Source organism: Gallinula chloropus, assembly GCF_964237585.1.
Source record: "Gallinula chloropus genome assembly, chromosome: 5".
In the NCBI taxonomy this organism is placed as follows: Eukaryota; Metazoa; Chordata; class Aves; order Gruiformes; family Rallidae; genus Gallinula; species Gallinula chloropus.
The window spans coordinates 33,889,999-33,904,229 of NC_140090.1; the positions used below are offsets into that span (position 1 = coordinate 33,889,999).

General features: G+C 44.3%; 1 protein-coding gene across 1 annotated transcript in view; it reads right to left on the reverse strand.

Annotated features, from left to right (window-relative positions):
- DRC11 (dynein regulatory complex subunit 11) overlaps positions 1–14,231 on the reverse strand; it is a gene marked incomplete at both ends in the record, with an annotated part of 112,685 nt that continues 98,454 nt past the window's right edge. The window contains 4 exons of the mRNA XM_084264574.1: positions 1–114; positions 4,237–4,475; positions 7,614–7,791; positions 11,095–11,178. Coding sequence (XP_084120700.1) covers positions 1–114; positions 4,237–4,475; positions 7,614–7,791; positions 11,095–11,178 — 615 coding nt within the window. The remainder of the gene's footprint in view (positions 115–4,236; positions 4,476–7,613; positions 7,792–11,094; positions 11,179–14,231) is intronic.

The following is a 14,231-nucleotide window of genomic DNA, read 5'->3' on the forward strand; positions in this document are numbered from 1 at the left end:
TTATTTTTTCGTTTTTTCTTTTTTTCCTCCTTTTGTTTTACCTTGTCCTGCTTGCTCCCTCTCTGCCAGGACTCTGATTCGCGCTTTACCCAGCGGCGTCTTGGTGTACCAAGCCTGGAGAAGCAAAAAGCATGTGTATGTTTTAAGTTGTATTAAAAAAAAGCCTCGAGTAAACTTACTTAAACTTTTTACTAGTACAAGGAAGCATTCCTTAAACAACAACAAAAAAGTAATCTTAAAATCCTGGCTGGCTTGTGGAGAAGCACAAATGAAATCCTGGGATCTCTCGAGAACATTATTGTAAGAAGCAGCATAGCAATTGCTTGCCTGAAGTGTCTTGTTAACAGGAATACTTAGCCGGGCCATTTGTGTTGCTATAGTTATGGAAATGTTCGAACTTCTCTGATCAACCCTATTTCCGAGGTATGGAGCTCTTGTCAAAACTCCCTCTGGTCTGAAACTTGGCAACAGACAAAGCCTGTGCTCCTCATGGCTCTGCAAATCAATCCAGACAGTTTTTATTTGGGCGAGAGAGCTTAAGAAGCAAAACAAACCCCGAACATTAAAAACCTGTTTATTGCTTTCAGATGCCTGTTCACAGGCCTGTGACTCGTAAATGATTTTGGTGCGGTTGTGCGCTGTGAACTTGCCAAGCTCCTGGACCAGTAATGTCAACAAGGCCGCTCTAGGCCGTGTGAAAGTGAAGGAGAGGGTTGAGCTTTAAAGTCCACGTGTGGGAGTTGGTCTTTCCCCATAGATGTCCAGGAAACTCTATCAACAAAGCCCTGTCTGCATCAGAGTTTACAAGCTGCTGGGTGTTGATGTGATTAATGAAGTGCCTTCCCTCTTGACTGTATTCATCCATGCGCTGCCCTGGGAATGAATGCCTTTCCTTCTGACCACAGCCCACAACTGTCACCTCTACCCTTTGCTTAGGTAGCCTTCAGCCTTCCTACAGAGTGGCATCTCATAAAGTTTGCCTTTTCCATGAGGCTCATCCCAAATGCTGCTTCTAGCTCGAGCTGGGTAAGGCCTCCCCTAGGAATTTGCCTTGTCCAGTTTCCCAATATGTGTTGGAAAAGTAGAGGGAAGTGAAACCCCTCCTGTTCCTCACCCACTCCCAGATGGTCCTTCTTGAAGGCTTTGGTGGCAGCCACCCTACTGGGATCTCTTGTAGCAGAAATACTGTCAGCAGATAAATGGAGTCCGGGAGCTGTTAACGTCCAGCTGGCTGAGCAGCCCTGATAGTGTCATCTCTCCCCTAACTGCCCGAATTAGCTGAGCACTCTCCTCCAAGAACCCTGGCTTCACTGAGGAAAACAGCCCTGCAACCTCTTGTGCATCCCTGTTTTGACGGTGTGGTGGGAGGTGTCTGGGAGGAACTCCTGGGTTCCTAGTGAAGTGGCCTGGAGAACTGGATTTTGCTGTCCTACAGATGGTCTTGGGCCAAACTGCTCCTGTGGCAGGGAGAACAGATGTAGTTGGGATAAAATGGGGCCAGAGAGGCCTGGAGACGGCTGTTTCTGGCTATTCCCCAGCAGTAGCTAACAACCGAGCAATGTCTCTGCCTCTCCAGGTGTGTTGCTTGGGTGTGATCTTCTCGAGACCTTAAATGGGAGATGGGAAGGCTAACAAACCCTTCCCAGTGGTTTACTGGAGCTCGCTAGGGATGGAAAGGGATGTATGAGTGTAGACTGGAGAGGTCACTTAACTGCCCATTCTAGGTTACTGATAAAGGACTCTGCAGCGTGTGGCAGGAGAAGCTGAGTGTCTTGATCTTCTCTTGCTCCCTTCCCATTTCTTTGCATGCATTTCAGTGTGGTAGCTCTGCCTGCAGGTTGGCACGTGGTGATGGCTGGGTTTTGACTCCATGGAGCCAACAGCTCAGATACAGTTAAAATAAAAATAAATTTATCACTTCATGTGCCAGCATCTGAACTGGGGGAGTGAGTTACTGACAGCAAGTGATGGATCAGAGTGGGAAATCTTCGTTGGAGCAACGATGTCTGTGGTTCTTCATGGCCAGGCAGACCTAGCATTGCTGGCCAGGCTGCCCTGTGCTGTCCTAGAACATCTTCATGTCTGTGTGAGGAGGACTTCTATCTATCACCCCAGTGCAATAATTTATCACTGCAAAAACGCGGCTGTATAATTGGGGCAGAAATTTGAGTAAATTGAACAGGGGAAATCACATTATCGCAATTTTTGCATTATTTATATTCATTTTTGGAACGCTGGCAGAATATAAATGTCAAACAGGGAGATTCATGTTTCCAGTGAATAGAAATCAAAGATTCATCACAGTGCTAATCTCTGCTTTGAATGCGGCGGTTTAGCTGCCCCGCTTCAAAAAGAACGAAGCAACAGGGAAAGGTCCAGCGCTGGTGATGATTAGAGGCTCTAGAAGGGGGGCTGCTGTGCAAGAAGAGATGAAGATACTGGAGTTAATTAATGCATGAAGGCCATTTTGACAGTCCTCTTCCCCTGTGCCATATTACAGGTGCTGGGGCAAGGTTCCATGACATTTAAGGGAAACAAATTTAAAACAGATAAAAGGAAATACTTTCTTAAGGGCTGTAATTAATGCAAGGAAATGATTGCCATGGGACACCGAGTCCAGTATCGTTTTAGCCATGATCAAAATGAAGTGCTGCCTGCGTACTTTGTGCTGTACAAAACAGGCACTTTCATAGTAAGTGGAGTAATATTTTCAAGTTAAACTCTTACTAAGTACTAGCGCTCATGTTTCAGGGTACAAATGGATTACTACTTGGAGCTGGGAATGATGGAGCTTATCTCTTTTACTGCAATGCTGAACCATCAGCCTTTCCCTGAGGAAAGATAGTGGTTTAGATAGGAAGCAGGAGGGAAAAAAAAGAGAATAATTTGCCAAATATCACAAATGCTGCCGATGTTGAGTGAGCCAAATGGCTCTAAATGGAGATTGGAAAGTGTTCAACAGGGCTGGGAGGAATACACACTATCGTTAGGTTAGGAGTGGAAGGGGACTTGGATAAAGTTGTTAGGAACTGCATCCTGCTTATCGTGAGGTGCTGTGAGGATTTGAAACTGGAGGGGATTCGGAGCAGAACCAAAAGGAAATCTTTTCAGTTGGGAGAATTGGATGGTTTTGTAAGCATGTCTGGGTAGGAACTGGGGGTATATGGGACTGGGGAAGCTCTTCTGGGGTCTCTTGGCTTCAGTAAAGATGTCTGATCCCATCTAGAGCCCCAGGTGTTGGCTGCCTGCAGCTCTTTGGTACAAAGCAAGGGTTTTCTCTTCAGCAGCTGAGGCTTCTCCCAACGTTTGGTGGGCTTGATCACCTTAGTCAAGCAATGTGCTATTTTTTCTGCGGTGTCGATGCTGCTAAGCTGCAGTGTTGTGCTCAGCTGGCTAGTTCAAGTCCAGTTCTGCTGTCCCTAAGCTACACTGAAGTCTCTAAAATAAATTTAGACCTCTACTTAAGCCTGATAAACTGTTCCCATCATTAGGAAAACCAAAAGCAATACAGTGAAAGCAAAATTAACCACTACATCATAATAATCCTAGTCTAGGAAAGGAAGAGTAATTATTACTGAGATACATGTGGAAAAAGCAGTTGTTTGCAGGGTGATCCATGTATACTGGAGGTAGATATAAGGTGTATCAAAAGTGCTAGGTTTTGCCTTAGGGATTTTATGACCCTGAGGCTGGAAAGATGGATGGAATTTCAAGTCAGGAAGAAATATTTTTTAACCCAGGAATGGAGAAAATTGTTTGAAACAATTTGAAGAGCTTAAAACTCAATCCCTCTGTGGAGCACCCTGCTGAGACCCTGTGTGTCCAAGTTTTCTGCCTTCTCCAGACAAGATGGCCAGGCTTGCTGACATCTCTGCTCTAAAAGAAAGGGCCAGCATGTTGTACACCTGTGTAATTGATACATGGGTGTGCAGCCCCCTGCTCAAGATGAGCTGGGTGCAGGCAGTAGGTTCCTCACAGCAGTTTGCCAGTTGCATGTGCAGAGCTGCTGCCTTTAATAATGACCCTTTGCCTGGCATGTCCATCTGCCCAGGCTGCCAAACATCCCAAAATGGGGGCGGATGGGGGTTTGGTGCAGTCAAGCCATACATCATCATTCAAACAGCAATGTGCCAACCCATCAGCAGAATTAGCAGGTCTCTAGATCAAGTGTCTCCTGGACAAGGACATGGCAGGGGACGGTGAAAGACAGACAGTTAACATAGCTTTAAATGTCACCTTAAATGTTTCTTCCTCCTCTTTGTACACGGGGTCCTGTCTGGCCAGAGAACTCGTGAACTCGGCAGTCCTCAGTGGCTTCCTGGGCATCTGAAGGAGGCGTAGCTCGCTCAGGACAGCTTGCACTGCCTGGATGATGTGTCCCTGGGTGAAACCATCGGACACCTTGGCTAGGCAGCTGATGTTCAGCAAGTCGGTGATCACCCCACCGTTCTGCAGGATGAAGTGTTTCCATAGCACTGTTCAAGGGGGGCCAGAGAAAGAGAGAATGCCCAAGTCAGGGAATGCAGGAGAAATATTTTTGTGTTTTGAAAAGGAAATAGGCAAATATCAGCCAGGAAAGCAGAGATTGAAATTTTTCTTGTTCCCTGTTTCTTTGATCTACAGCTTTGTAGTGCAGAGGCTTTTAGGCACATCTGTTCTTAAACCATTAAGTGATGTTTGGCTACAAGTCACTCCCTTCAGAAAGCCATTAAGGACCCATAATGTGAGGTGCATAGGTGAGTAAAAATACAAAAAACTACTTAAATATGTTTGCAGAAAGAAAACCTGTCCAGAATTTTTGGTGTGTGGAGTTAAGTGCCTACAGTAACAGCCAGTTTTTGTTCTCGTGACGGATGGCAGGTTATTCCTGACGATCCCGGGGCTGCTACAGGAACTCAATGTCTGGTTTGGAAGCCAAAGGCTTCCAGCTATGTGGGCACATGTTGTGAAGGCTGGGTGTACGTTGCTACCACTGGCATTCTGCTGGACAGTTAAATGCTCAACCTGTTTGTGTCTTTTAGCTGGGGAACTCTGACATGCAGGATTGGATTTTTTTTAAGTTTGTGAAGTGCCGGAAATTTTGCTTTGAAATCCCCAAATTAGTAGGAGTAATAAATGTTTTTGTTTCACCCTCTGTAAGGTAAGTCTCTTAGGAAAACTTCCATGCCATCTCACCATGCCTTCCTTTAAAGAAAGCACCTGGAAAGACTATCAAGTTTTATGCATGGAGATAAAAAAGGGATCTTGAATGAGATGATTTGTGGTTTGAGTATCCTGTGTTTCAGTGCTGTGTGTAGCCTGGAAATGCTGGGTGGAAAGTCAATGGGACTGGGATGTCAGGACAGCTATGTAACAGGGAAAACCTGTCTTACTCTTGCTTCAATAGCAATGTCGATGCCATGGACTCATGCCCATAACTATTGACAGCTCAGCACTCCATTTTTCACTTGGGCCAATTGTGATCTTCCACTTGAATTACAACCGCGCTCGATAATTATTGGCTTAGTCGCTAATTCATAAGAGAGGGATTGATGCACGCGGCAGTGAGCGCTGCTTCGCAGCCGTATATTGTGCGCCCTGGATTCTGCTGCAGGTGGGGATCATACTTATGAGATACTGACTTACTGGGTGATTAATAGCAAGAAACTAGTATGGGACAGTGAATCTCCTGGTTAAATGATTTCCATTGTGTGTTTGCTGTTTGTGTTGTGAATAGACTGGAACGTGCTGGTGTGTCACACAAGGGAGGGTGGTGGCAGGCAGCTGGCAGTGCAAGGTGTCTGTGACTATTTGTTATGTTGTGGCTTTTCTGTCCAAACAAGCTTCTTTCCTCCTCAAATTGGGTGTCAGGCACTGAAAACTATCAAGATCAGCGGGTCGGCTGGCTGCACTGTCAAGGCCATATCTCCATAGAACTCAAGGGAAGGTTGGAGGGGAAGAACGAGCTGAGCACTGCTTGAAATGGGACAATGCCAAAGAAGTAAAGCTATGAGTCTGATCTGCTTTAAAGAGCCAAGAGTTAACTTTTTTGGGGACAGTCTCAATTTTGGAGTTGCAATCCCTTTGGCTGGCCCTTCTTTTGACTCCAAATTAGCGGTGTGAATCTCAGAATGCGATGGCTCAATCCCCAGAAATGAACACTGCTAAGTTCAGCTGCTGTCACCTCTTTTCTCTAGGTCTTACTCATATCCCTTATCTGTTAGCAATTTATCAGAGCTGTAACATAACATGAAACACATGTTAGGCTTGCTCAGAGACCATTTCCCATCCACACTATGAAAATTATTGAACGTGGGAGAGATTTACAACGTGCTAGGCAGTCAAAACCTGTCCTGAACTTGCCCAAACACCATCTCTGTACCTTGGCTGCCTCCATGAAAGGCAGCATAAACTGGACTTCATGATAGAGTTGTGTGATTTTTGCAATGACATGACTGCAGAGCAGTATTGTAGTGAAGGTGCAGTCATGTAGTGGGGTCCCTGAACTGAATGTGGTTTCTTGTGCTACTGTGTTGTCCTGGGATGTGATCCTTTGGAGATTAAAGGCGTGAAGGGTCTGTGTTCAATAGGGATGCGCATGCTAGCAGCCACTGGCAGAAGAAATTTGCCCTGGGAGTCCTCATTCAGTGTTTGGTACCATTCTGAATAGCCTGAAACTTTGTCTAATGTTATCTTTAGACTGAACCTAAGCAGCCCTCCTGCTTCAGTCACCACATCAACTCATTAGTACCCAGCAAAGTGTGTTAAACCACATGACATCAGCGATAAAACTGCAGGGAAGACAAAAAAACAACTGCTTCTGGGAACAAAAGTCCTTGTACCAGCCAGTTCTGAAGGATGTGGACAACTATAATTTTTCTTGCAGTAACTTATTTGTGGTGTTCTCCTTAAATTCTGCTTCCTTAGTCAGTGCTGGGCTATTTCAGGTGATTGAAATCTGAAATCAAACTTGCATTCCTGGAAGTTCCTTCTAGTGATGTAAATTGGTCTAAAATAAAGGATACTTTTTTCCTTACAAGCTTTGAGTCTTAGCAGATGGGGTGCTTGGTGAATTTGTCAGACCTTGGGAGTAGGAGGGACCTGTCTGTTGATGGAACATTTGATAGAGTAGCCGTGCAAACATCTTGGATGCCTCTACAATTTCTCTCATGATCTGGAAGTCGGAAAAGGGTATTTGGTGGTGACAAAACTTAATTGTCTGGACAGTCTAGTGGTTACGGAGAGGCCCAGAAGTGTATTGTTTAGAGTACAGAAACTGGATAGGAGAAACAGAAATACAGGATCCCTGTGTAAAAAAAGAAAAGCTTAAAATAGAAAGTGTGTCTTGAAATAGGATCTTAGCCCCTGTGCAGGGGAGAACCAGCTTGGGCTGAACTCTGTGCACACTAAATAACTAAAGAAATGCTAATCACTACAGGACAGTCTTCTAAACCATCCTCCCAACTTCCACTTTTATGGTCTTTGGGGCAGTAGCCTATATCAGCATTACCTAAATTTTAGGAATCGAGACACAACTCCGGTGTATGAATTGAGTTTAAAGTCAGTTCTGAGGATAATCAGACAATAAAGGTGGATTTTAAATGGTAATCATCAGGATGACTTGAAATACTTGCCAAATCTGGAAGCGTAGTCGGGCCTTGGAATCAGGATGATTTTTTGGTAGGCTCTGCAGAGAGGTTTAAGGTTAGCATCGAAGGGACGGGTGGTGGTTCCCACTAGCAGCACTCTGTCTTGTGCTTTCAAAGCTTTAAGGAATTTGGGGAGCATATTTGCCAGTTGTCTTGGGCTCATCTTCAGAGGGTACATGTGAATACAAGAAGAAGAGCAGTTATTGATGCTGGTAGTTGACAGTTAATGAGGTGAAGCTGTATGTTGACATAGTATGTACAACAGGATTCTGGGGTTTTTTTTTTAGTAATCTAGTTGCCTTTAATGTTAGGAGGCTCCAGAAGCTCAGCTGAAGTAGAACTAACTTTCTGTTTATGCATTGGTGGGTTTGTGCTGGTGTCTTTCACCTTTGAATTTGCTGCCCCTGTTACTGAAAAGCAGGAAGGAAACAACTTGCTTAAAGAAAGAAATCCTGATTTCCAGTTCAAGAAGAAATACTGGTGAACCTTAAGAGATAGAAAAACTGCTGGGGTATTTATCCTGGCATGGAATCCTCCAAGCTCTTGGAGGTTATGATCTACCAACTTCCATCCATGGTTTAACTGTGGAAAAAAATGCTCCCTATCTTTTGCTGTTATTTCTAGCTTGCTGAGGCTCTAACCTGAGAGAACAGGAGCTTTTGGAATTTAAGATTAATTTCCCTGCAATAATTTGCTGTTTGACTTCATGCAAAATATTTAACTACTATTTGCAGAGCAGGTGAGTATTGAGCAAGGCCTGTTATTGGATAGTTATGTTTGATAATGTCCAAGTGAATATTGGTTGGAGAGGCTTAATCAAACTGCTGTGGTAGTGTCACCCTACTGATAATAGATCTAGAAGAGAAGGACTGGGTTAGGATAGCGCAGCAGAGATGTCTAATAACTTGGAAGCCTCCTTTCAGAAATGATTGGGACTTAACATCCAAGTCACCAACACTCACTGTAATGCTTCATGCTCTCTAGATGGCTGTGTGATTATTACTTGTTTTCTTACTATACAGTAGGCAGCTCCCTGAGAAACTTGAGCTTCAATTTCAGGTCAGCCTTCCCTAACATCAGTAAGGAAGAAGCTATGTCTAAGGCTTGCTGTCTAAGGGCATGGATTCAAATCGCAAGTTCTTACCCATTCCCTTATTGGGAAGCATTTGGTAATGAATTTGATTTCTCTGATGATTAAACAAGCTGCTGTTGGCTAAACCTTCCAAGGTAGATATCTAACTTTGTGCTTTCATGACTGAAATGTGGATTTACTGTGGTTTTAACACACTTTATGCTGGCTAAGTTACTCTCTGATTTGTGTATCTGTTGCTACTCAGCTTCAAGACTTCCTCCTCTTTGTGTTTAAAAATGTTCTCTAGTATGTTTTGAGACATCAGTAGTGCTAGAAAAGTGAGAATTGCCAACTTATTTTAGGTGTGGAGGTGTGCGTGGGGGGAATAGAGGAGACCCATCTCACTGAAATGCTTGATGGAAGATATCTGGCCTCGCAGTATATCCTCTGCTAGAAAAAGGGGCTCTTCCAGGAGATGCAGAGAAATTTTAAAACAATTGCGTGGCTTCTAGTTTGCTTCTTATAAAAACAAGCCCTAATTTATCTCCTGCATTTAGAACACCGGGTTTTTTTGAGTGACAAATGATATTCCTGGATTCCCACTGATCTCGAGTTGGTTACAACAAGTGTTCATTGCTCAGCTTGGAGGAATCTTAATATTTTAAATGATTGAGCTGGTATCAGAGACCAAGTTAAACACTCCATTCATGTTAAGCCTACTAAGCCAGACTGGCACTCGTGTGTCGGCAGCTCCGGTTATCCTTGTGAAACCACTGCGTGTCCACAGCACGCACGTATTTCAGGGATACATCCTGAAAGCTAATAATATCTCCTCCACTTTGGAAGAAATGTGACAGTAGCAAAAGGGATTGTTGAAGAGACCAGCTATGATTTCAGCCACCACGTGGACCTGAGCTGGAGAAAAGCGGGGTGAATCGTGAAGGTGACCCCTCTATTTGTTTAATTTTGAGTGGCTGATCTGCTGTCACATCCCTGGCAACTGGGTTACCATAACACGCACAGTATTTGCTTCACATCCTATAGGGAGGAGTGGAGGGGGAATTACTTCTCCAGTGGGCAATCTGAGGAATTTAAGGCTTCTTTTTATCAGGTTCTTGCTTGTGGCGCCAGAAATGGCACACTGGCATGAGCAAAGTCACTTTCACTCACTTGGGCTTCTTCTGAGGGCTGAGTTTATCTCATCTCCACTGTTCTAGTGCTCCTAAGGAAGGCTTCCCAGTTATCATTGCCTGTCCCTCCTGTTTCATGCTCTCTGGTTCCAAATATGGGTTCTGCAGTGAACTACCTTGGACCTGAGTGATTTCAAGCCTGCAGCCCTCCACTCCCACTGAGATCATGAGACCTCTTGTTAAATACCTGAGGGTCTATGAATGTGATAAGAGGTGACACCCCTGACTGAGGAGAGCACAGGGAGAAATTGCTCCTTATTGGTGGCTATCAAAGCAGACAAAGATGAGTGCTCCAGGCAGTCTTTAGCCCCCAGTCTTAATTTTAATCCCAATCTGCTCTTGCTGTCAAGGTTTGACCCAAGAAGGCGGCTCCCTTTCGGTATGGGGGCCACTAGAGAACATTAACCATGACATGCTCAACAGGTACATCAGCTGAGGTGATGCTTCATCTGTCTTCCAAAATACCCCCTTGTATCCATCCCACAGCCGTACATGCACAGGATTTGTCTTAGGAAAAAAGGTTTTATTTTTCATATGGAGCTCTAAAAGCAAAATATTTTGGAAGCAGCATGAACCTAATCAGGATTTCAGGTGCCTGGCTCTCGGCTGTGGTGGCTGAGCTGCTGTGCCCATTGGGCAGTGTTTTAATTTTCTTTCTAGCAGGGAAGCTATGCAAGTGGGGAAGGAATGGAAGCAACAGCAATAGGACTCCTGGGAGCCTCAAGAAAATAATCTGTAAACATATCTATTTAATGAAGGCTCTTTGTTTTTGCAGCGGAAATGTATCCTTGCTACTTTATCGTTTGCTTTGGCTCCATCCAATTTCTCAAATTAATAGAGCTGAACAACTTAAGCTCATCTTAACTTTTAGTTTCTTGCCTCGTATTTTTGAAATTCTCCATTATTCTCTTCTACTTTTCAGTGCACTGATGAGCAGTGACTGGACTATTTTTAAATAAAGCAAGTATAGGTGTGTAGGAGAGAAACGTGACCTCTGGGGGCTCTTAAGAAGTCATAAGACTCTCTTAAAAGGAGGAAATAAAAAAACCAACCCCAACATGTGAGACAAGCCATTATCAAGCAAGCTTTGGCAGGTCTGGTCATATTGGTATGTGCTAAGTTAAGAAACACACTTGCTCCTTTGTGTTGGCTGTAATGCAACAGGAGAAATTATCTGCACTGAAATACAGAAGGAGCAACTCACCTCTTCCTCACCCTTCACTGCTTTAGAAAATATTTTCTCCGTGTCTCCAATCCACACGACAGAAGGCTGCAGTTGCTTAGCCACCTAAGGGGAAAACAGGTGAGGGGAGGCAAGAAGTTGATGAAAATGGCTCCAGTTTTGTGCCTGGGTGCTTACAATTATGCTTTTGAGTCCAGATTCCAATAGTTAAAATTAGACTGGTTTAGATTTTGGTTTTCCCAGAAATGTTTAGCACTGGCTGTGCTTAGCAGTCTTGGCAATTCAAAGCATTTCTCATAAGGAATCTTAACATCAAGAACCCAACCCAGACTAGCTCGCTCAGACTGCTATGCTTCCCTTTTCTTTTTCAACCCAAATTCCATTGCAAGTTCCTCAAAACATGAGGAAGTTCACTGGTGAACAACTCACCCCCCTGTCAGCTTTAGACTGGCTGCTTGGCTCGCAGGATCCCTCCCTGTTTTTCCAAGGGCAAAACAGATGGGGGAGAGAGGCAAGACGTCGTGTCAGGAATGGAGCAAAACGGGCTGATAAGCAATCTTCTGGCTTACAAAGCAACAATTAATTTGCAGTTAGCCCAAGAATTAAAATGCAACCTGTTAAATCTGAGGGTGGGCAGGTGCATCGATACAAATGGGCTGTGCAGCTCTGGAGTCAGAGGCACGATACCTCTGGTTCACAGCAGGATGGCAGCAATGCTACAGGCTTTTTTCAGATCTTGTGCTCTCCCTTATTGCTATAGAAACGCCAGCAGTTTAGACATTCTGCTGCCAAATTTTAATCACTTTCCAGCGGCTCTCTAGTTTGCTCAGCAACAAAAGTGATGGCTTGAGGAGTCAATGGGTAAAGAGAGACACACAAATAGCATTCTCCTGCTTTATTTCCACCCCTCAGTTGAAATTGCTGCTTCCAGGAAGGAAGCTTATAAACCCCTGAGGATGTATACTTCATAAGCCCAGTGTCTGATTGACAGGCAGCACAGGAAGAACTAAGTCCTGAGCATCTCTCTTCAAACCACTGCAGTTTGTATTTATTTTTTTTTCTCCTGGATACATTTCAAAAGCACCAAGTGTGTGCCTGTACTGGGAAAATTGATTAAAGAGAGGGGAAAAGAATAGGAGGTGAGGGCTCTTTAACTTGTTTGGCTGTGCTGTTGATGGGGAGAAGTGGAAACAATGCCATCTTCAGCATGTGACACTTTATTTGTGGTAACTCATCAGTGCTAGGCTATGTCAAGCAGTATCTTCGAGTTCAGAACAGCTTTGCTGAGGAAAATGGAGCTTTTTCCTGTGTTGGGAGGCAGGAACTCAAATGTTCAGCATTAATGATGAGGATTTTAAAAAAAGAAAAGCTTTGTGTGGTGGAAGGTAATGTGAAAACCCTGTGGAAACTGATATGTGGACCTGGGCAGTTGTGTGAGTTTAATCTGCCTGTACAACTCAAGGGTACCTTCTCAGCTCAGCATTGCATTGAGTACACAACCTGGAATGTAATGACAGATAAAATTACACAGTGACAGTACCTGCCATTTTAAGGCAAGATCTTCTTCTTCTTTTTATATCATCTATATCCTATTTATTTTCAGAGGTATGTTTGGCATACACTGTAAGCCCCCATGTGCTCTATGGTGTGCATTTGAGAGGGCAAGCTTGTGGCTTTCATTGAACTGAGGCTCAGGGATTTCCTGCTGGGCATCCCACTAGCCAAGGGCTTGGCCACCTGCAGAAAATGCAGGTTGGTCCTACAGATTCACGCTTGCCTGTGAATTTGGTTAGCTTCTGGATGTCTGTAAACAGGCTTAGAAACAAGTAAGGACAAGGGATGGCTGCCAAGGGTTAATGTGTGTGCCCATGTTAATGCAGAGCGGTGCTGTGTGTGCTCACTTCTGGAGGAGAAGAGTTGCTTTGCTGCTGTGGGAAGCCTGGTGAGCTGTGTAGCTGCTGTGCACTGTGTCCTCTGTACCTGTGTGTCAGACGCTGCAGTGCTGTGTGATGGGGGAATAAGGTTAGAGAGGCTCTGAAAGGTGCTGGCTGCGGTTGGGCTCTGCTTGTGCACTTCAAAGGGAACTGTGCTGCCCCTTGGGTGGGGGGGCAGCCCCAGTCAGGGTGCACTGACCTTCCCCACTTGGTTCTGAGATGGCTTCTGTGGTTAGCAGCCCTCTGAAACGGAGCCTTATGTTCCTAATCAGACTCTACTTTCCTTTTAACTGTCAAGAAAGTATGCTTGCTCTTGTCACACCTGTCACCTCTTTCTTTCTCTTCCTTTATTTCCCCACAGATTAAGTGGAAATACCCTGAGCAGCCTCAGTTGTGGCTCTTCCTCCAGGAGATACCTTCCTGTGTCCTCTGTGTTGGGGCAATCAGCAAAATGCAAACTCACTTCTGCATATATATATATATATGTTTTTTTTCTCTGGAATTGCCACAACCAAGTTCAGTGAATTTTGAGCCATCCACTATTTTTTGTTCTATAAAGACTGATCAGACACCCAGAATCCATTGGCATCTAATTTAAATTGTTGGCAGATACGTAGCAGACTGTATATCCCCCGTGCTAGTGCTTCACTTGAATTATCCATGGACAGTTGAATTCATGGATAATTAAATGCACTTTACATAATTAATTTGTAATTGAAATTTTATTAGCTTTGCATGCAACAATTTGTTGGAGTTGCCAGCAGATGGCCCCTTAACCCTTCTAATACCGCGCTGAGAGCAACCCTATGCTCTGATGGGCCACTGAGGTTTGGTTTGCTCTTTGGGTGGGAGGGTGCTAGGGTGAAAACTGTTATGGGGAAAAATATAAAAAAAAATAGAAGCCTTCTTGTCCTGCCACCTAGCAACATCTGTCAAAGATGAAATGGGATTTTTTTGAAAGCCTTGGGTTAAACTTTTGTCCTGGTTTCGGTTGATCTCGGCTCTCAGCTGGGGTAAAACCACAACAACTTTTCAAATCCAAGAGCCAGAGTTTGGCAGCTAAATTGCTGTACTTGAAAATGCAGGGATTGGATGATTTTTCTTTGCAGGGGATGTGCACAAGGCTCTTCCAAACTTGAATACTTTGGAATTTTTTTTTTAAAGACCCAAGGTTAAGATTTTTCTGGAAGCTCAACTTACTGCTGAGAACTGTGCAATGCTCTG